The sequence below is a fragment of the Mycetomoellerius zeteki genome, unplaced genomic scaffold (assembly GCF_001594055.1).
Source record: "Mycetomoellerius zeteki isolate Tzet28-1 unplaced genomic scaffold, Tzet1.0 scaffold433, whole genome shotgun sequence".
Taxonomy (NCBI): Eukaryota; Metazoa; Arthropoda; class Insecta; order Hymenoptera; family Formicidae; genus Mycetomoellerius; species Mycetomoellerius zeteki.
In genome coordinates, this window is record NW_017257428.1 from 1370415 (window position 1) to 1393289 (window position 22875).

At 30.8% G+C, this 22875-nt stretch overlaps 2 protein-coding genes across 3 annotated transcripts; one reads left to right on the plus strand and one right to left on the minus strand.

Moving 5' to 3' along the window:
• The first annotated feature begins 530 nt into the window (after positions 1-530).
• On the plus strand, positions 531-6812 carry PGAP3 (Per1-like protein PGAP3). The gene is made up of 8 exons (XM_018454510.1): positions 531-722; positions 1265-1407; positions 1704-1856; positions 2380-2504; positions 2798-2931; positions 3016-3220; positions 3440-3573; positions 6742-6812. The coding sequence occupies exons 1-7, from the start codon at positions 590-592 to the stop codon at positions 3516-3518; spliced, it is 972 nt and encodes a 323-aa protein (XP_018310012.1). The 5' UTR covers positions 531-589; the 3' UTR covers positions 3519-3573; positions 6742-6812.
• mew (multiple edematous wings) lies at positions 6417-17363 on the minus strand. 2 transcript variants are annotated; one of them, XM_018454508.1, is made up of 18 exons: positions 16977-17149; positions 16262-16389; positions 15869-15910; positions 14840-14943; positions 14633-14760; positions 14323-14531; positions 13899-14103; positions 13646-13789; positions 13432-13573; positions 13031-13299; positions 12619-12847; positions 11614-11845; positions 10551-10947; positions 9058-9287; positions 8130-8359; positions 7600-7694; positions 7145-7274; positions 6417-6943 (listed from the first exon to the last, which is right to left on the minus strand). In XM_018454508.1, the coding sequence occupies exons 1-18, from the start codon at positions 17147-17149 to the stop codon at positions 6713-6715; spliced, it is 3318 nt and encodes a 1105-aa protein (XP_018310010.1). In that variant the 3' UTR covers positions 6417-6712. The 2 variants fall into 2 exon arrangements, with proteins under 2 accessions (XP_018310010.1, XP_018310011.1); XM_018454509.1 differs by lacking the exon at positions 15869-15910 and having other exon boundaries at positions 6713-6943; positions 16977-17363.
• Between the last annotated feature and the right edge of the window lie 5512 nt (positions 17364-22875).

Sequence of the window (22875 nt, forward strand, 5' to 3'; positions counted from 1 at the left end):
CCGGCACCGGCATAAGTTAACGGTTACGGCCATTATAAATCAGGCTTAAGGCCATCACCGTACAAAAATTTTAGTCGTAATCGTAATGAGGGGTCTACAATAGAAGTCGTAGCGGTCGTAGGGTCTTAAGTCGTAGAAAATTGACCAATCACAGTTGATTATTCTTCTCATATTCGACTGTGATTGGTCAATTTTCTACGACTTAAGACCCTACGACCCGCATTAAGGTAGTGACCACTCCTTACAGGTTTGTTCGCGTCGCATGCTCCAACATGCTCCAATATGCTCCTACCATAGCTCTTACTCACTCCAACGCGCTTGGTAGAGTGAGTAGGAGCTATGGTAGGAGCATGTTGGAGCATGATGGAGCTTGTGACGCAAACAAACTTTGAAGAAAACTGGTCACGTGACCCTCGTCCTGATTGGACGCGGGCATTCACGTGATGCAATTTGCCCCTCTCTCCTTTTGAGGGAGCTCTCTAGCTGAAATGCGCGAATGTCATTATTTTGTTACTGCGCATCTTCGTGAATCAGCTTATACAGCACCGTCATAATTCCGTCATGGACTCATGGATCGACATTGGGCGACATGCCAAAAATGATATGGGTTCTTTTGATTCTACAAGTTTGTTTCGTTGGAAATACGATTGGTTCGTTAGGTGACAAGTCGCAAATATACAACCAATGTCTAGCACTGTGTCGCAATAAAAACTGCAGAGACGGTAATGATTGGGCTGCGATTTTTTCCACATTTTTTTTGAATTCTTTAATATATATTATTTATATAATATATAGTATTTAATTATATACATTTATAAAGAGTATGTACTTATATAGAATATTAACAAATCATATTCATATAAAAAGCAATATATATGTATGCAAATATAATACATATGTAAATAAATGAGAAAATAATAGAAATTCTTCTTTATTTTCTTTATACTTTAGTAATATAATATTATATTTAAAATAATCGTCATGATTATCCAGAATTAAAATGGATGTAAATTTTTTATGTAATTCACTATCCTTATTTTTTTCTTCAGTCTGATTTACTCAAAATATCTTGAATCTAATGAATATTAAGTATGCTATGAATCAATCAAGATACTCTGTATTGTGTGTTTGATATATCGTTCTACAACTTTGTTACTAGTAGTAAAATTCTTTTTGGATGCATTTTTGTACTTATAAAAATATTTCTTTTGTTGAAGGTTTAGTATTTAACAATTTTAAATGTTTTAAATGATGCATGTTGTAGAAATAAATTTTAAGGAACAACCTTCTTTATTCTTAATCTTGCTACACTGGTCTTGCAAGGAAGATTGTAGTTATATTTGCATATGGAGGACCGTTGATTACTATGTATCTCATGGTTGGAACATACCACAGTTTCATGGAAAAGTAAGCTAAATATGTAGTCATAATCTTTATTATATGAAAAGATTTAATTATGGAAGGAAAAATAATATCTTTATTTAAATCAACTTTTTTGTAGTATAATTGCATAAAAACATTCGCTTACATATTATTTCTATAAAAGCAGATATTATTTTTATAGAATATATATTACTTTTATATAGCATTTTAATTTCTACAATGTATCAGTACTACATAATATTTTCATTTATTCATATAACGTATACCTATGATAATCCATTTGATATGAATAACAATAGAGATTATTCTTATTTTTACAGTGGCCATTCATTCGTTTGTTTGGATGTCAAGAGCCTGCTTCAGTTTTATTCTCTATACTAAATTTGTGTGCACATTGGATAATGTATCGAAAATTTAAAAGAAGGATAGATCAAACTAATCCTATGTTCTATGCTTGGACATATTTCAATATTGTAAGTTCAGTATTTATATATATCTTCAAGTGTCTAAAACAGCAATTTTTTTTACATATACATTTTTTTCATTAATTTGGAATTGTACAATTTTTTTAGCCAAGCTGATAAACATTATTATTCATTGCAAATTTTCAATTTTTAATACATCACATGTTTTAATGAATTATAAATCTATTCAAGTAAAATACATTTCAAATGTAATGAAAAAGTTTGTCAATATCTGTATTATTATCTTTGAAATTTAATTTTTTTTTTTGAAAACTTTATTTTCAATTATTTAAAACTTAAAGATTATTGATTTCTCATAATTTTTTTATTAAGGAAAGAGTTGCTTCATTCTGGTCAATAAATTTATAGGCAAAAAGCAATATGATTTTTCACATTTTCTTAATTATGTATTTTCTCAAGTAAATTAGCTATGTTTAAGGATGTTATTTATCGTTAAACATTTTTCTCTTGACTCACATTAATCCTCTTCGAGTATTACATAATTTGCTTAAAAAGTGTAATTTTATTATAGATATGTTTAAATGGATGGTTTTGGTCAACCGTATTTCATTCGCGGGACTGGCCATTTACAGAAGCTATGGACTATTCTTGTGCGTTTGGTATGGTACTTACACTCTTATATTGCATGCTTTTAAGGTATGTGCAATAAGTTTTTACTGAATATAATTAATGTATTTTTTTTTAATATTTAAAAGTATATAAAATAATCATTGAATTAATTAATTAATTCAATGATTAATATGTATTTAGTAAAGTAACTTTAGAATTCAAAGACAGTCTTTTAATATGTTGTTATGCCCGTATCGTGCCGACATTCGGCACCGATGGTACAGGACAGATGTCGGCACGATGCGGGCATAACAATATATTTAATTTATTATTCTTGATTATTTCATATTAAATCTAATATACGTAGTAATTATTTTTAGAATAACGAACAAGGGAACTAAAGCATTTATTATTATAACATGTGGATATGTGAGCATTTTGTGTACACATTTGTCACATTTATGGTCAGGCAGAATTAATTATGGTTATAATATGATGGTTAATGTAGCGATAGGTAAATTTCATATCGTGATTGTGTAATATATTTACAAGAAGATAACAAAACTACATTGTAAAATTGAACCGTTTATAATTCTAGGATTAGCGACTGTCACGATAACAATGCTGTGGTGGTATCTTAACCGCATTAAGTTGCCTTATATGTACTTAATCGCTTGGTTCAATATATTAACTACTTTCGTGACTCTACTCGAGTTGGCAGATTTTCCTCCCATTTTTTGGATATTTGATGCTCATTCCTTGTGGCATGCTAGTACTGTTCCCTTGACAGTATTATTATATAGGTAATTATGCATGCATGTATGCATGTAAATAATTGTAGACTACAGATGTATTTTCGTTATTATCTGAATTACATTTATATACATATAAAATATAATTTGTGTAAAGATTATATTGAACTTTTATTGTACAATCTTATTAATATAATTATTGAGTATAATAGAGCTGCGATTACACATACATAAATACAATTAAATAATTATGCCTTTAATTTCATACAGGTTTGTGATCGCAGATTGCTGTTATCTGGAAAAGTATTGTAACAAACCATTTCTAGATATCGATCATCATAGCCAATAATTTTTTTCATAATACATAATGCTAGTCTAAGTAGGTCTCCTCAGATACATTCAGGGTAAGATAAAAAATATAAATATGAATTTTAATTTAAAAAGAAATATAGGATGTTCCAATATTAGATATATATAATACATACAACGGGAAAATTATTACTAAATAAGTAGAAATTTTAATTTAAAATTTCTTTATAGAATAAATGATCATTGCCTTTTATTACTTACCTTGTCAAGAACAAATTTGTTATATATTCTACTTACAGCGTTTTCCCTTGGGATGCACTGGGTGTAGCTTTGCACCTTACTAGTTGCATTTAAGTGCTGCACTTAGAGTGGTACACATCGTAGTGTACACTTGGGTTGCATTCCGTTTTACGCATGATGTGCATAATGCATCATTTATCCTTGTTTAACATTCAGTGAATAACAAGGATAAAAGATGCATCATGCATGAAACAGAACGCAGTCTTATACTTCATTGGCTGCGTTCAGTAGAAAAAGCAGTTTTTTGCAACTGTTGTAAAATTCTTAAATATGATTGGTTCTTGCTTTTGGTTCCTTACGGATCTAAATGTATAAACCAATTATAATGAAGAATTTTACAACAGTTGCTTTCTTTGCTGAATGTAGCCATTCATTATTGCGCTAAAATCGCTCTCAATTAACTTCCATTTTCAAATTTTAAATGTCACACTGCCTTTTCACCGTCTCTTTGAGACGAAATTCCATTTCGTATATAAAATTTGCATCATAGCAATGGAAACACGGTACATTTAATGAGTTCGCTTACTATCAGCCATGGAAACACGTTACAGCCTGAATGTTGCACTAGTGCAATCAAGGGAAAACGCTATTAGTATTCTTCGAATTTTCTTTTGTACGAATGCACATACTTGCAAAACTTCCGATTTTTTTTTATTTTAAAATATAAAGGTTTCATTAAAGATATATAAAGAAATATGCTCTCGGCTAATATACATATATGTGTGTGTGTATATTTTAGAATAAAATTTTATTGTAAATATTAATAAAATGCAAATATGTATGTAAAATCTATTACAGATAAATATAGTATTTATTATCGCATGTAACATCACTAAAAGAATATATGTATATATAATAAGAAAATATTACTAAACGATAAACAAATTTTATACTTGTAATATAAGGTGCTTGATAAATCAAACGTTCTGTATGTGAACTTTGTTATTTTCGTTTCCGTTTTTAAGGCAGTATAAATAAATATTGGCAGAGAGATCGTAACATCATTAGTTTTCGAGATCGTAACATCATTCAGTTTTGACAGTCTGATAATATAAATATGACATTGTATTTATGCGAAATCTTTTTCCTTTCATTTTTAAATTACATATATATGTATATAAAACATTTTTATTGTGTGTAACGGAATGATTTCTTTCTTTTACCAGATTACAACAAATAATTTATAAAATGATAAAATTTATAGATACATTAAACAAATATTAAATATATTTATAGAATAATAGTCAATTATACAGAATTCTAAATTTAAATTTCCAAATATCTCAACGAATATATGTATTTAACATGTTTCATAGTTGTTCACAATACATTTAAAACTTGCATTTTGTATTCCTGTTACAATAGAGAATATATCAGAGCTTAAAGCTTTAATAATTATATACAGTGTCCCCGGTAAAGATCGTAATAAAAGATCATTTTAAGACAAAAATTCTAATAATGTCTATATCAAATGTCTATATCAAAAAGGCTATAATAATTTTTTAATTATAAGCATTTAAAGTTAGCGAATCGTACCGTCTAAAGGTCGCGCATTCAAGTGTGCTTGATACATTTTCCGTTATACCACATCAGAACTTTAAGTAGTATCGGCAGTATGATTTGCTAATTTTAAATGCTTATTAATAATCAAGAACTATTATAGCTTATAATATTTTGGTATTAGGATTTTCGTCTTAAAATGATCTCAGGAGGAATTTATCCTTAAGCGTTGTTACAGTGTTTACCGAACACTCTACATATAATCAATAATTTAATACAACCTCAGATCTGCTAGATGGGGATATTTTTAAATAAAAATTAAAAAATAATGAAGAATAATAATAATAATAAAATATTATAGAAGATTAATAATAATAATAGAAGAATAATAATAAGATGAAGAATGATAATAATGAAGAATAGTTCCATTACATGATGAATAGATATTAATGCATTTAAATCATTATAATATATTCGATTCTGAGTCATCGTGTGTTTTATATCTCGCAGTTTTAATAATTTTATTTACTTTTTACTTTAATTTTAAGGAAATTATCTTTTAAAAATAAAACAAATATAAAATTATATAATTTTTTAAATTTCACTATAATGTTTGGATGAAGAGAATGATTTTTATTACAAATTTAATTTATCACTCCCTCCTATATTATGTCAATGCTACTTTAAATATATAATGACATGAGTAAAATATAAATAAAAACTAATAATAATAGCTATATACTTCCTATTGGAATAAAATGGCTATTTCATTATACAATAGATATTACAAATGCCTTAACAGTCGTTGGATATTTTTTGATCTAATTATTTATATTATATCTGTTAATTCAAAATAAGTAGATATTTTTAAATAACTTTTAAAACTAACATAATTATAAAAATTATAAAAATGCCTTTATAAACTTAAATAACATAGGAAATAAATTCTTTTAATTTTTCAAATATAATACATGTCACAAAAGCTACTTTTTGATTATTGCTTTATATTGCCTGTTTCTTCATTACGGATAGTCATTGTTGATAACTGTTTAAACATGATGCGCGTTTTTTTCTCTAATAAAAGATAACGTTAAGGCATTTATATGATATATGTATACACACATACATACATACATACATACATACAATCTGAATATTCTTCGAGAAAAATTTGTTGTGTGTAAAAAATGTATTTAGTATAACAATATCACAAACTTCAATATATCAATCTTCGTGTACTTAGCTGCTCTTGCGTATGTACAAAATATGCATTTCAAATTCAGGCAGTATAAAACCAGAAATAAATTGTGTACGTGAATAAACATTCTTTTTCATCATTTTTTTCTTCTATACCATAAGTACTTAATCTTAAGTAATCATGACAGTTTGTTGCGTTTTTATGTTTCTATGTTTTATATTTCGATTATTTAGTGCTTAATGTTTGAATAATGCTTCATTTTCAGGATTATCGTCTCTGTGTTTCTCGAGATTTCCAGATAAGGTCGGATCTGGCCGTCGCCTTTTGAAGAATCCGAATTTTCTCAATATTAATGTAAGTAGAATGAATAATAACATGCCAGCTACTGTAGCCACTATATATATCCACACTGGTACAGGCTCGGCTTCTTGCTGATCCAATAGATCTGGATAAGCGATTGTCTCGGCCTATACAATAATGTGAAAGAACACTATTAAATTTTTATCGTAACGCTTTTAATATGTTTCTTACATCTTTTTGTATTAAATTTAAGATTGGAAATGCAACATTAGAATTTTATTATCAATTATCAGTATCTTGGGTTTGATATAGACAATTATCAAGTATCGAAATATATATTGTATACATATATAGAAAAATGTGCTTACAATTGCGTAATCATCCTTCAAGTTCTCTTGTTGTATCACAATGTTTGAAGGTATTACTATTCTAGCATTGGAACCTATTTTAACCATGTCCACTTTCGGGTAGTCTTCGACTAAAGTAGAATTCCAAAGTCTGAAATCAGTTATTTCTTTGAAGATTATAAGATGCTCTACAATATTAAAATGAATATAATTGAAATATTAATATTAATAAAACTTCTTATTCAATTGTCTGGGAAAGATAAAACTTGATTGTGTTTATTAACATACATTAATGTATTATGTTAATACGTTAATATATTTTTTTTGTTTTGAGCTCTAAAATATTAGTTCGCTCCTTAAAGTATTATATTAATTATATAATTAAGAGTGATCCATATTAATAAATTAATAAGTCATTTATTTGTGATCAAGTGTGATGCAATTAATGATAATCACTTTTACATTTCTATTATTACCTCGCTTTAACAGTTATGATTGCTTCCTGTTTCCTCTGTAAGTTATATATGTAACATGTAATATCGAAACATTTTGCTGTGCCAGCTTTGCAATTCTGTAATGTAAGAATCCTTCCATCAACACTTCATAAAAAACGCTTTGCTATCAAAATGTCCTATATAGAATGAATTCGCAAAAATAGAAAAGCTTTAAATTTTGAAAGCTTAAGAATAATGAAATTCTATGTAAAAATTTAAGAACGCTAAAGGATATTTTAATTTTTGACACTGCCTTTTATGAAAATGGAGTTTGAATAGATATTGAAAAAAAATACCTCACATTTACAATTCTATTTCATAAATAATGAAACACAATATCTATTTCATAATTATAATTTCAGAATTATGACATTTGTATCATATACAATGAATCAGTTCGTATAGGGATTTATTACAAATTTCGCGTTTATTTTCAGAGTTCTATATGCGACTCTCCTAATTATACCTTGCGAATATAATTGAATGACGATTTACCATAAGTGATAACTTACCATCACCACAACACGATGTCGATGTCCATCCTTGTCAATAATTGTTCGCGTATTTACAACTTTTTCTGTATCTCGCGTTGTTCTTATGTGATTAGTATGATTATATAAGATTGTCGATGGAGTTGATGATTGTATAATGTTATCGATATCGTCCAAGTTGACATTATCTTGTAGTTTTAATGGATTGACTACATATCCTGGTGGTAATGTACATTCACCATCTCCCAGAGCTATATCATTTAACATACGTATTTAGATGTATTGTTAGCTTAATTTGTGTAATATTTTACAATATTGTATATTTTTATCACATTTAATAACATTAATGTAATATACTGAACAAATCTTATGCAATAAAAAGAGATAAACATATGTATTAATATATGTATATACTACATATTCTTAAATATCATATTTATATACATATATTATATTTTTCTTTGCCCAACCCCCTAGAATTAAAACACTCGAATGATGAAAAACAAATTACTCACAATTAAAAATTATTTATGAGCTTTCAAACTCTGCAGGAAGTAAAAATTTTAAGTTCCTCTTTTAAAACATTTTTATAATTTCTTTTTTTTTTTTAATAAGAAAGATAAATATAGAGTCTCTGAAGTTTATACTTAATCTTCATTCTCTTAAAAATAAATTAATTTTTGCTTTAAGCATTTTAAATTGATCATCGCACACGCACGCACACATACTGCATTTTTATCTTTTTCGTAAAATGCTCGTCTTTTAGATGATGAATTTAAAACTTTAATTGGTGAATTCTTGAATCTCAAGAATGAAATAATTAATTCTCATTTCTCAATCTTACAATCAGACAAATAGCTTCTACTCGATTTTTTTATTTTGGTGTATTAGAGAGAGAAAAAGAGAGGGGGGGGAGGGTCAATCGAAGGAACAAAGAATTTTGTATTACCTTGAATAGTTGGCATCTCTTCCATATAGAGCAACCATTTTCCATGCGCTTTGTCATTCGCGACCTCGTAAGGCCATGAAATGCGCACTTCCACAGTGCTGACCTTCCACGGGCCTTCGTTAAATATTTCATAAATATGTGACACCTTTGGTCCTACCTCATTCAGATATTTTATTGCGGATTCTCCAACTACAGGGCCACCGTAAAACGCCCATTGAGTTTTTGCACTTCTACAAATATAAATAAATATACATTTTTTTAATTATTAGTATATGTAATAAAAACATAACTACAGTTGCATGCAAAAGTGTCCGGCCAAAGATATTTTTATCATTATTAACGTAGAAAGGGTACAAAATAAAAACACAAATATATCATCATAAAGTACTTTTGACATGTAATTAAAATGCACAATTAAAAAATTGTTTATAACGATTAACACGTATTTATAACTAAAATAACACATTTTGCTTCTTCATAATTGTTCGGCCAAATTCCAAGAACGTATAATTTGCACGGCTTTGTTTACGTTATCGGTCACGAAGGTATGTAAACATTAAGAGCACGTTTCTTTTCTATTATTCGATCAATTATACTCAGTCAAAATGCCAAAACGCACGTCTTTAGACATACGTAAATTGGTGATCAAGTTTCACAACGAAGGAAAAGTTTCACGTGAAATAGCTGATGTTTTAGAATTAGGTAAATCGACTGTTAACGATATAATAAATAAATTCAAGACTACAGGTGCTCTAAAAGATAAACCCTGCCCTGGGAGGCCAAGAAAAACTACTAATCGTGTCGATAAAGTGATTAAGAGAAAGGCTGTCGTAGATGTGAAAAAGAATGCCGCGGTCATCGCACGCGAGTTACGCGAAGAAAAATTGGCTGACATAAGTCAAAGTACGGTTTCACGCAGATTGACAGAAGTGGGACTTTTTGGACGCGTTGGAGTTAAGAAACCGCTTATTAGCAAAAAAAATAAGAAGGCCAGATTAGAATTTGCAAAAAAACACCGTAACTGGACTGTTGAAGATTGGAAGAAAGTGATGTTTTCAGATGAAACTAAAATTAATTTGTTTGGAAATGATGGTAGACGGTACGTTCGACGACCAAAAGGCACTAGAAATGATTCGCGATATCAAATACCAACTGTGAAGCACGGTGGAGGTACCTACGTTAATAATCATAAAAATATCTTTGGCCGGACACTTTTGCATGCAACTGTATATAAATTAAATTGAATAGCTCAATTATTGGTGTATAAGTAGTATAAGTACATATTTACATCGACAGTATTTCTTATCGAGGAACAGTGACACAGTATACCGTGCAAAAATAATGCGATGGATATACAAATTTAATTATGTATAAATATATATAATTTTTTTAGAGAGAGAGAGCGAATTAACAAGTTGTAAATGCTGCATATGTGAAGACATATCACTGAAATCATATGAGATCGGATACTGAATAAATAGCATAGTAATTACCCTTTGATTGAGAGTTCGGCACGTTTTAACACCGTAGCTTGCAGCACAGTGGGTTGTTTCTCTTTGATTTCCTTTGATGTAGAATTTGCAAAAATTATAAAGCCCAATTGCGATTCATTATCCTCGAGACCTTTGGGATCAAATCTCACTTGTATGTCCACTGCTTTGTCTTTTTTGAATGGATTGCCGATAGAACACGATACTATAGTGGCGTTGTACAAGTTGCAGATTACGGAATCGTTGCTTTTACTGGCGATGTAGTTCAAACTTTGTGAGTGAATGATAAACAGTTGAGCCTCGTACGCAGACTCACCGATGTTTGCCACATTCACTTCCACTACTATCTCTTCTCTTTCGCCCAAAAGCAACTCGTAGAAGTCCGGTTTTACGGAGGAAGCTAATACAATAAGAGATCATATTAGCAAAATTTAGCAAAATTTTTTTCTGGTAAATTTAAAATATACTTTGCTTTATATTATGTTTGTTTTTATTCAGATATAAGCAGAATATCGAGAGAGAGAGAGAGAGAGAGAGAGAGAAAAATATCTTCCATTTTATTGTATATACAATCGCGCACAAAACTCTCAAACTTTTATCCGTTTCCTTGTGTGTAGTTCTAATGTAAGATTACAGAATTGCATTTTGACTATGCGTACAATATTTACAGTATTTTGGGTACGTTCATGTAACACGGTTCGATCGATGCGCAATAACGTTTATTTTTCTTATGCTTGAGTCTTAGATCAAGCTCGAGCTCGAGCCTAAAAAGCTTGATCCTAAAAGCTCGAGCTTTTTTTTTATCACAATCGAGCGGAAGTCTGCAGTAAAGATATTTTACACGCCTCTAGTGCATACATGCCAAATGGCAAATGTGAAATAATGGAGAAACAGTACAAAATGAAATGTCAGTTTATGAAAAAGTTGAATTAACTGAGAATGGAGTAAAGTTAAGGCATTAAAAAGAGGCATTAAAAAGTTATTTTACTTTAATGAAAATTACACGGTGAAATATGTATATATTATGATAATTCTGATATGAAATTCATAAGAAAGAAACACCTACCTGATAAATTCAGTTTAGCTATCACTTGTAAATCGCTTTCGCAAATGTCGTTATTTCCACAATCTTTTTGAAAGACAGCCTCGAATACACGTGCGGCTTCTTGTTGATTGAGTATTGGATAATTCTTCATATCGGGTAAAGGGGCACCTTCGAGAGGCATGACTGGCTCTTCTTGTATCAGCGAATAATTCAGACGGAATTTGATAGGAGTTTGGATGTCGCGTGTGTTCTCCTGTTAGACATCCACAATAAATAATTATAGATCTTCTAAGAGAGTACAAATAAAAATAAGACAGTCAATAAAAATCATTTGATATTTGCACCAAAACTGATTAAATACCGATAAAAAAGTAAATCGAACAGAATTGTAGCAATGCAGTTCGATGAATGTTATGAGAAAATAAATACCATTTAATTAATATACAAATGATCTTTATTGTCCTCCAAACTAATTCCTCCAAGAGACAATACACTTCTGATAACGTTCGTATAGCTTGCGGAAACTCTGTGAAAAGTCATCTTTTTGATATCAACGGTTTTGAATATCAACGAGCACATATCAACAATTTTTGTTTTCATATAAACATTATCATTAATACAATACTATGTCAAAAAATAAATATGATTTATCAATATGACATGATTATATATATATATCAAAATAAAGATGATTTTATTCGCCCAGAAACTTTCTCATATCTACGTTTAATTGTACTGCAATTAATTGCGATATAACTGATAATTTTCTGACGGACTCAGGTAGGTAGCCTTATCAAATAGTTGACCTATAAAATATGGATTTCATGATACTTGAAGTTTATTTTTAAATTTTGTAAGTAAAATCTATGATATTTTTGCTTTAAGATTTAGAAAATTAAGTACATATATAATTATTAAATGTTAACGAAACAACAATAAACGTTTTGTGTTGTATAATTGCATGCTTATATGTATTAAAAATATGATAACAGAAATAACATAAAACATAGTATGATTTAACTTTACCTTCAAATAAACAATTTCCTTTTGGCAGTGTACCAACTTTGTGCTATCTAAGGTAACTGTTCGATTTATGTAATGAGGACGCGTATTACCATTGATGCCGAAAAATACTCTCGAGAATTTCTTGGTTCCAGTATAGGTTTCCGCTTCGATATAATAGTTTAATTTCAGATTTTGCATAGAATCTTCTTTCGCTAGCGATTCCGTCTTGCAGCAAGCCTCAAACGCGAAACTACAGAGTTTCACACATACATATATATTATATATATTCTTACACTATATATATAGTGTAATTGTATGTATAGTATAAGAACTATGTGTAGTGTCGTCACCACGCGCACGCACGCACACATTAAATTATATATTATATATTACATATATATTACAATTTATTCATAATTAAAATTATTATTACCATGTATGATTCGAATTCGAATCAGCCAAACATCCAATTTTATTGGGATCGATAGGTTCTATTGTATCCTGATATATCCCATCCTTCTTTGCATAGCGTATATAAGTAGATATATCGATTATTTTCTTAGAACGGAGAAGTACGACTGCGTCGTTCTCATATGCTCCGATAAGGAGATCAGAATATCCATTCTGATCCATGTCGGTTCCGCCGCTTAACGAGTAACCAAATGTTTTCAATGGCGTAGGCATATCTTCAGCGTGAATGATCTGTTAAATAATAATGTAACAAAACGATAAATTTTATTAAATAAAGTGAGCATTAGACAAGTTAAAAAAGAAATTGAAATTATATATAGAGTAAAAGACAAAACTAATGAGCATTACGCCAAAATTTATTACCTGAGAAGGTGTTTTAATTATGCCATTCTTGGAACCTAGATAAATATAAACTGTGCCTTTTCCCTCATATGGAGCGCCAATTGCAATATCTTCGTATCCATCCTTGTTTAAATCACCCAAATTTGTCAATGCGAATCCAAACCTAGCGTCAATTTGTCATTACCATACTTAAATATCCATCCAAATACAACATGATGTAAGTTTTATGATAAACCTTGATTCCTCATGACCGACGAGTTTGACAGGCGAACACTTGTCATTGGCAGTTCGACATAAATCTAACGTTGTATAAATATAGACAGCTCCACCCTCCGCTTTGTTGAAATAAAACGGTGCTGCTACAACCAAATCAGTTACTCTAAAACAATAAATATTAAAGTGTACAAACAAAATGAACAAAAATAAATTCTTATATAACGCAGTGATTTTGTAATAATCATTGAAATATGTATTAAACATTGTCTTACTTATCTCCGTTTATATCTGCCGATGTAATCTCGTATCCATAGCTCGAAGCGAATTGTTCGCCATCCAGAACAAGGGCAACGTCCATGTCCGGCTTAAAATCACGTCTGGTAAATAAAACTACTTGGCCTGTACCATTAGAACGGGGTGCACCTGCCGCATATGCTAAATCTTTCCCAAAAAAGTTTCCAACGGCCACGGACATTCCTATAACATCAAACGTAAATTAAACAAAAAAGTTGACATGACACCAGCTTGTTAAAGGAATTACTTGTTAAAAAGAATCTAATTCAGTAGCAATCATTATAATAAGGAGAAATGATTAATTTAACTGCAGAGCAAATCAATTTTCGGACAATATTTATAATAAGAATATTATGAATAAAGTTTATACCAAAATAATTTATTTTTAATAAAGCTACGTACCGAGATAGCTATATTTGTTTACAGGCGAAAAATCTTGCATTGGCGCGTTGTAAACTGTATTGTCTCTAGTTAAAAATTCGTCAGAAATGGTGAATAGATAGAGAGTCCCCCTCCAAGTATGTGGTCCCGGGGTACCAATCACTACACGATCTTCAGCGGTTAATAAACCGCTAGTCCCGGCTTGACAGTAACCAAACTGCTCATGAGCTCTGAAAAATTGAGCAGGAAACAAGATTGTTAGCTGAAGAAATTTAAGAAAGTGTTGTAAATATGTAGAATATTCAGAAATTAGGCAATTTATTTATATTACTTATTAGTAGGCTTTCCAGAGCATGGTTTTTTTAAATCGTCATATTTTAAATCTTGAGACAGTATGTAACATTGACCCTGACCCCATTGCGAATCAGCTGTTTTCACGATATGGCGATGCGCGCATACCTGAGAATACATAAAATCAATTGATAATCTGTGTGATGTATCGTCGACTTTATGATTATCCACAATTTTTTTTACTCACCATAACTTTACCTCCTATTCCCTGACTTCGTACAGTAACTCCTAACCATTGATTGTCTTTTATTTCGTCATTGCCCGGCTGTACTAAATCATCCGATTCCAAATCTGGAAAAAATATTGTAGTCTTTTCACAAACATAGAGCTATGGAGGAAATACAATAGGGACATATTACATTTATGCTTTTAAGAATTTACAATAATTATGAATTTTGTATATTTTGATCAATTATATTTGTAACTTTATTCATAATAGCAGACAAAAATTTATCTGTGTAATATGTAGTTACATTCTTAAGTTGAATATATTTGAAAATTATTAAAATTTTGAAAGAAAATAAATGAAATAATAACAAAATATAATATAAAAATATTTTGTGTATGTATACATAAATAAAATTATTTATATATTTATCACAATAATAATAAAATAAGACAGTGACAATAATCAGTAAATCAATAGCAGATTTTTTATTTCTGCAAAATTGGATTTATTTCTACAATATTATCAAATTACATATAATTTTGAATAAAAATAATAACAAAAAGATTATCTTCATGTTAATTAATATCATGTAGTGACCATGCATATAAACATAAACTTACATATAAATCTGAATGATGATAGCAATAATAAATAAAAATGCATGATGATAGCAATAATAAATAAAAATGAAAACAATTAATAAAAACATGTTAGTAAAAGCAAGAACATCAATTTACATTCTTTACACAAAAGTGCTGTAAATAATTATATATCACTATTGTTAATTGGTATTATTAGCCTTAGGAAATATTCCATCTCTATTCTGTGTTATTTCAAAGAAGAGCAAGCTTTGATTCAAAAGAATTAACATATAATAGATAATAGAGATTAACTTTTTTACATCACATGCTTTCTCGCCTTTTAATATATATGTAATACTTTTTATTTAGAAAAGTGCAATCTCTGTATGGCAAACCGCTGGTCAAAATCTTCAAACTCTTCATTCAATTCATTCTGCAAAGACTTTGCTGAAGTTTATACACTTACTTGAATCGTATTCGTATGGTCTGTATAGTAGACCATCGTCCACTGGTTTACCGAAACATGATTTAACAAAAAAGCGTCTTATTATATATAGTACAACATTAAATAGATATCGAATATGTGATATATAAATATTATTGGATTAAATCAAGATTCGTTGTTGAACATGTTTAATACATAAAGATGTGCTCGACCTAATCTTAACATTCAAACATTGAGCAGATTTGATGGAGAGAGTATAGGTATAATAATAATTTAATTAATACAGCACTATAAATTAAATTATTAAGTTATACGATAGTATTATAAATACATATTTTTAAGTTATCACAATAATACAATTAACAAAATATAGAGCGAAATGACAAGAAATAGAATAAATATATAAGGACATACTCAGCCGTCCATCTGTAATAACTTGAGTACAGTCCCTTGTATATGTGCTTAGTGGACATTGCCATAACGCTCCTGACCTGTTTGTACCTGGTTGCCTATTTTGATCCAAAGGTGCACCGATTAGCATCCTGTTGAAAGAGAGAAACCAAGTGTTATCTCTCTATATATATATATAAATCTTGTGCAAAAATAAGCATATAGTTATAATAAAGTTAACATCAACATAATAGCAGCTTAACTAAAAACTTTTTAAATAACAGTATACAATGAATTGATTTTAAAAGATAAGTAAAAATAAGATTCTATGACTTAATTTACATATGACTCTCAAATTTGTGACGACAGGAAGATACAATGATCTTTTCACTCATTCTTATTTTAGATAAAGCTATGCTTTTTGTAATTTAACTGTAACAATATATATATTTAACAATATTTTTAATAAATATGTTAAAAAAATATTAAAAAATAAAAATAAAAATATTCAATATTTAAAACAATGAAAATTGTTTTCAACAATATTTTTTGTGCTGCAGACTCATGATTCAATTTCAAAATAATTTATTGAGATCAACAGGACAAAAAAATTTTATTCATATTATATCGTAATACATTATTAAAAATAGAATTTTTTCCTATTAATTACAACAATATCTACATATAGGATACAAAAATAAAGAATGATAATAAGAAACTGACAATGAGTAATACTCACCAACTGGTTAATTTGGATGACGAGTGATTCTCGATCTCAACATGTTGGGCTACAGAATAGCCAAAATAAGAGCCGTGCAGGCCCCTTTTGACAACAGGTATTCGTGGTTCCAGATTAAAAGCGTGCGTGACGCATGCACATACAGTTATCAACAGTAACGCATTCATCTCCATCTCGTTGGCAATAATACCATATGATTTTTCAAATGTCTCCGTCTTCAATACACCTAAACTCTTCGCGCAATCACTTCTTTGTCATCACCATCGGCTACCACAAGTCACAAATGCTCCTCGCATACTCTTTCTACATTTTTGAAAATGTACTATCCACCCACGCATCGGGTAGTATCAGGAATATCGGGCGTACTTTCACGAGGCTTCGCATTTTTTTAAGAGTCGGCAGGAGTGACAAGCCAACTCATTTACACCTCATTTATGGTGCAGCTACATATCTGGGCTGCGTTCGGAAATATCATCCAAATACTCCTGTGCATCATTTTATCCTTGTTGTTCATCCATTGTTAAACAAGGATAAAATGATACACAGGGCATCCAGCTGATATTTTCGAACGCAGCCCTGCACTCTATCAGATTCTACCACATATACCACATTCAAAACTAGAGGTCTCCATCTCTCCATAGTCTCTCCTGTCGATCCTTAAGCCCAATGTCCACGATGTTAGAAATTGGTCCGAGTTCTTGGATTGAGAAATGTGTAGCCAATCAATTTGCCGGTTTTCCGTAAAAACTGTAAGCTGATTGGTTACACATTTCTCGATCCGAGAACTTAGCGAGATCGAGTTCTAGCATCGTGGACATTGGGCTTTATGCGGGGTCTACAATAGACGTCGTAGCAGTCTTAAGACCGCAGCACAGACTCTTGCATAACGCATAACGCATAGTGCATAAGCGAATCAACTAATCAGAATGGGTGCGTTCAGCAGAACGTTTGTTTTGCAACTGTTGTAAGTTTCCTTCGCTCTAATTGGATCATACTTTTAGATCTAGAAGAATAGTCCTATCTCAGCAGACAATGGCTGCGTTCAGCAGAACGTTTGTTTTGCAACTGTTGGAAGTTTCCTTAGCGCTAATTGGATCATACTTTTAGATCTAGAAGAATGGTCCTATCTCAGCAGACAATCATAAAACGGTTGCAAAACTGTTGAGTTTGCTGAACGCAGCCAATCATAAAACGGTTGCAAAACTGTTGAGTCTGCTGAACGCAGCCAATCTTTCCTTTCCTTCCATTCCATGGAAAAGAATTTCGATTGGTCGATTCCCTTATGCACTATGCATTATGCGTTATGCAAGAGTCTGTGCTGCGGCCAGTAGGATCTTAATGGGGGAAAGGGAATCGACCAATCGAAATTCTTCTTTTTCATGGAATGGAAGGAAAGGAAAGATTCTGATTAATTGATTCGCTTATGCGTTATGCAAGAGTCTGTGCTACGGCCTTAAGTCGTAAAAAATTGACCAATCACAGTCGAATATGAGAAGCATAATCAACTGTGATTGGTCAATTTTCTACGACTTAAGACTCTACGACTGCTACGACTTCTATTGTAGACCCCGCATTACACTACGGTACAGTTATGCGGAGTCTACAATAGAAGTCGTAGGGTCTCAAGTCACAGAAAATTGACTAATCACAGTCGAATATGAGAAGAATAATCAACTGTGATTGGTCAATTTTCTACGATTTAGGACCTTACGACCGCTATGACTTCTATTGTAGACTCCACATTAGAGATAGATAACAAAGATGCGACATTGAGGGGATAAGTCTGATTAGCTGAAAAATAGCACGTGATTTAGTCAGCCAATTAGACCATTTCTTCATCTGTTGTCTAGAACTCTATCTGGGATTCTAGACTGTACTTAAAACGGTCTTAAGCCTTGCGTCCACGATGCTAGAACTCGGTCCGAATTCTTGGATCGAGAAATGTGTTTGGTCGGAAAACTTGCCGGTTTTCCGTAAAAACTGTAAGCTGATTGTGACTCGATCCGAGTTCTAGCATCGTGAACACAAGGATTTAATTATAACGTTTTTCATTAGAAGAACTGGTGTGCACTCATGCACATTAAAGTTATTGTACACTAACTTATATATATAAAATACCGGTCATAATTCAACGAAGTTTATAACAGGTGAGCGTCCAAACTGCTCCAAATCGAAAACGTGGTTTTTATATATATAATATATATTTTCCAAATTATGTGGTTAACAAGATAGAAAATGAAAATTAGATTATATATTATTGAAATAAATCAAAATATAGTAATAAATTAATAAAAGAGTCACAAATATATTATAATTTTAGTTTAGATGAGAAACTATATATATATATATATATATATATATGATGGTTACTGCAGACAATTAATATGACTCATTAGTAATCTAAGAGGATAACAATTTATTGTCTCATTGATGCGCGTAACGTCAAGTTTGACGTAGAATAGCAGGAAATGTCAGTTTCGTGTTCGATAATACGATAGATTGCGACGGGCAGTAGCGTTGCATCGTTGCTCGCGGATTGTCACGAATGATCGTGGATAGTGGCAACGCGATTTTGTTTGACGATCATCTAACTTTTCTTTTTGATTCTTTTTGATTGCTATTAATTATATTCAATCTTGAAATTAATTTAAATTAAAAGAAAGAGAAAAGCTGATGTCGCGAAATTAATTTCGCGCAAGTGTATTAATTCTAAATATCTAATCGTTTGAACGATCCCGAGTTTAATTTTGATATGTAAAAGAATTGTAATAATGTGTATTAAAATACATATTTTACATAATGAAGGGAAAGTGATTATAATCAAATCTGTATAATATAATATTAAGAATGAAAATTAATGAGAATGATATAAAATATTAATGAAAATAATATTACGAACGTAATAAAGATGAAAGATGGTAAAAAAAATGTGAAAAGGAAACGCATTAAAATAAATATAGGATTAAACGTAAATTGTAAAACAATAAGTATGTAAATATCATGTGTGCGTGTGCGTGCGTGCGTGCGTGCGTGCGTGCGTGTGTGTGTGTGTGTGTGTGTGTGTGTGTGTGTGTATGTATGGTAAAATAAACAATAATCAGGGTTGGGTAAGTTAATTTCTTTTTTTAATTAAGTTAAGTTAAAGTTAACTTTGAAAATTTAAGTAATTGATAAGTTAGAAGTTAAATTTGATCCGAACGATCAACCACAAAAAAAAAGAAAAGAAAAAGTTTGACCCATTTTACATAATTTTCCATATTTTTTCTTTCTCACAGCAAATCATTATTTTTGTTCACGAGTAACGATTATACAATATAAAATTACTAAATTATATATTCATCCTCTCGCATTGTGTCTATGAGGATTGACTTAAAAAAAATCTAATTAAAAGTTAATAGATAATTAACGATAAAATGTAACTAAATTAAGTTAAGTTAAAATTAATTAACTTTTTAACTTAACTTTTATCTTTTTAACTTAGCACTACCCAACTCTGACAATAATAATAATGATAAGATGAATGTTTATGATCACTGAAGCCTGAATAGCAAAACTGAGTGATGAAATTATAAAAATTGCAAAGTTTACTTTAAAACATACGTTGCGTTGATTAAAAAAACTCACTTTCGTAAATGTTTTCCAAAATTGCACTTCTGTAAGAGAGAAAAAGATCATTCGATTCTGTTCTACTCTTTCGGATAAAATGGAAATTGTAACGTTGTGCGCAGAGTAAGTATAATTAACATTTGAAAGACTATAAATGATCAGAGCACTTATAATTTAATCAATAATCGATATAATCATTTTATAAAAGTAATCACAATTTCTGAGTTTAACTCATACCGAGTTAAAAAAAATTAAATTTTATCAATTTTTCGAAACTCGCTTTCTTTTTCACAGGAACTTAAACTGTTTATACAACAAAAGAAATGATATTTTCAACTTTTGGTACTTATTTTAAGAGAAAATTTATAACAGGTGGTTTCATCATGAAAACTAATATCTACGAAATTATTATTTCTATTATTTGATTAGTCTGTACAATGAACGCTTAATGAACATATGTACGTTTTCGATGTTATTTACTTCCCTATAGGAAATATATCGATTATACGTACATGGAGTCATCAATAATCGCAAAGAGGAGGCTGAACGTTTTATTCTTCGCGATTATTATTTATTATTAAAAAAAAAAGGTATTTTAAGTATATAAACACATTGAGAGAAAACGAAATAGTTGTGACAAATATAAATTCAACAACATTTATTGACAATTATAGTAACTAGTTTTATAGAGTAATAGCTATTAATCTCTCTAGTACTCAAAACTGAAAAAATGTATGTAATTATGGCAACAATATTCATTGATACTGAACAGCATGTCGCTACATTAAATAGTTACTTAGACCTCATAAAAATAAAACAAAACAATATTATATTTTTTCAGTTTAAACAAACACTTTCTTTTTTTAATAAAACATACATTATATCATAGTAACTAATGAATTATTGTTGTAACTTAAAAAAAATACTTTTCAAAATCTTTTCATTAAAGTCGTTTAGCCAACGAGCAGTATATGCATGGCGTTGTCATTAGAGGAACACATCGGAGTTCAATTTCTCCTAAAAAGAAAACCACTCAGCATACAATAAAAGGCGCAGCATTGAGTTCGAACTTGGAAGACAAAAGTAAATGAGAAATATATCTCGACAGTATAGTTTTTAATTCTGTACCAAAATTCAGAAGCCTTAAAATTTCTAGAAAAGTTATTTATACATATAAAAATTTTTAACTATGTATCATAAAGTTAACAACAGTAAATAAATTAAATAAAGAATTAAAATGTAGTAATATTAATTATTTGTAGCTGGTTAATATTACTGTATGATGATCTTGTCTGACTATAAATACGGGCAATAGTCCTTCAACTTCACTTAAGAGGCTTCCTTAAATTAATTTATCTTAGATGTTCAATAGCCAATGAAATAATTCGTAGAGCATCTGAAGACAAATTTAAACATAAGGCCTGACTATGAATACGAGCGTATCACGCGTACTCTTCTTTCGTAAGCGAGCTCCTTTCTGCTTCACGTAGAGGCACTAGAGAAGGTATTATAGAGGGAGAAATGTGTCGTGTGCGCATACTCTCTCGTGCTCGCAGATTGATCCGGCCGTTCACGACGCCGTTTCTGTCTCTCACACGTACGTACGCACGCACGCACGCACGCACGCACGCATGCACGCACGCACGCACGCATGCACGCACGCACGCACGCGGTAATATATCGGTTCCGCGAGGAGTGCCTCCGAGTGCACTGATAGAGAGTATAGGTACCTATAATACTAACGTGTATTGTATGTGACGTGTACATATCGCAATTCATCCGTGTCATCGTGACGACGCGCGACGGAGTGTCTTGTGTGACACCTGCCTGCCGGCATTCTGTGAAGCCTTAATTCGCCTTTCGCGATGCTCAAATCGGTAATCGGATAGTAACAGTGCGGTTCGCGCCAACGATCGAACGCGCTTGTCAGTGCGCATTCGAAAGAGCGGAACTTGCGGAACTGACGACAACGCGGGAATCTTTTCGAATCACTACTTTTACTCATAGATGATAGATTAAAGTTTCAACAGTCGAATTCCAACGATTTTGCATGATCGACGCGATTGGTGTGTCCTTGGCCGGTATTCATAGTCAGTTCTTATATTCAAGACCGTCTTAAGTACGATCTTAAGAAGTCACGAACCAATCAGAAAACCGCATTAGCGTCTTAAGACACTACTTAAGACGGTCTTAAAATAAGAATCGACTATGAATACCGGCCCTTGTCTCTTTCGTCTTTCGGCAATCGAAACGCTCGCTTCAAAAGTTTATCGCTGCACATTGCACGTTAACG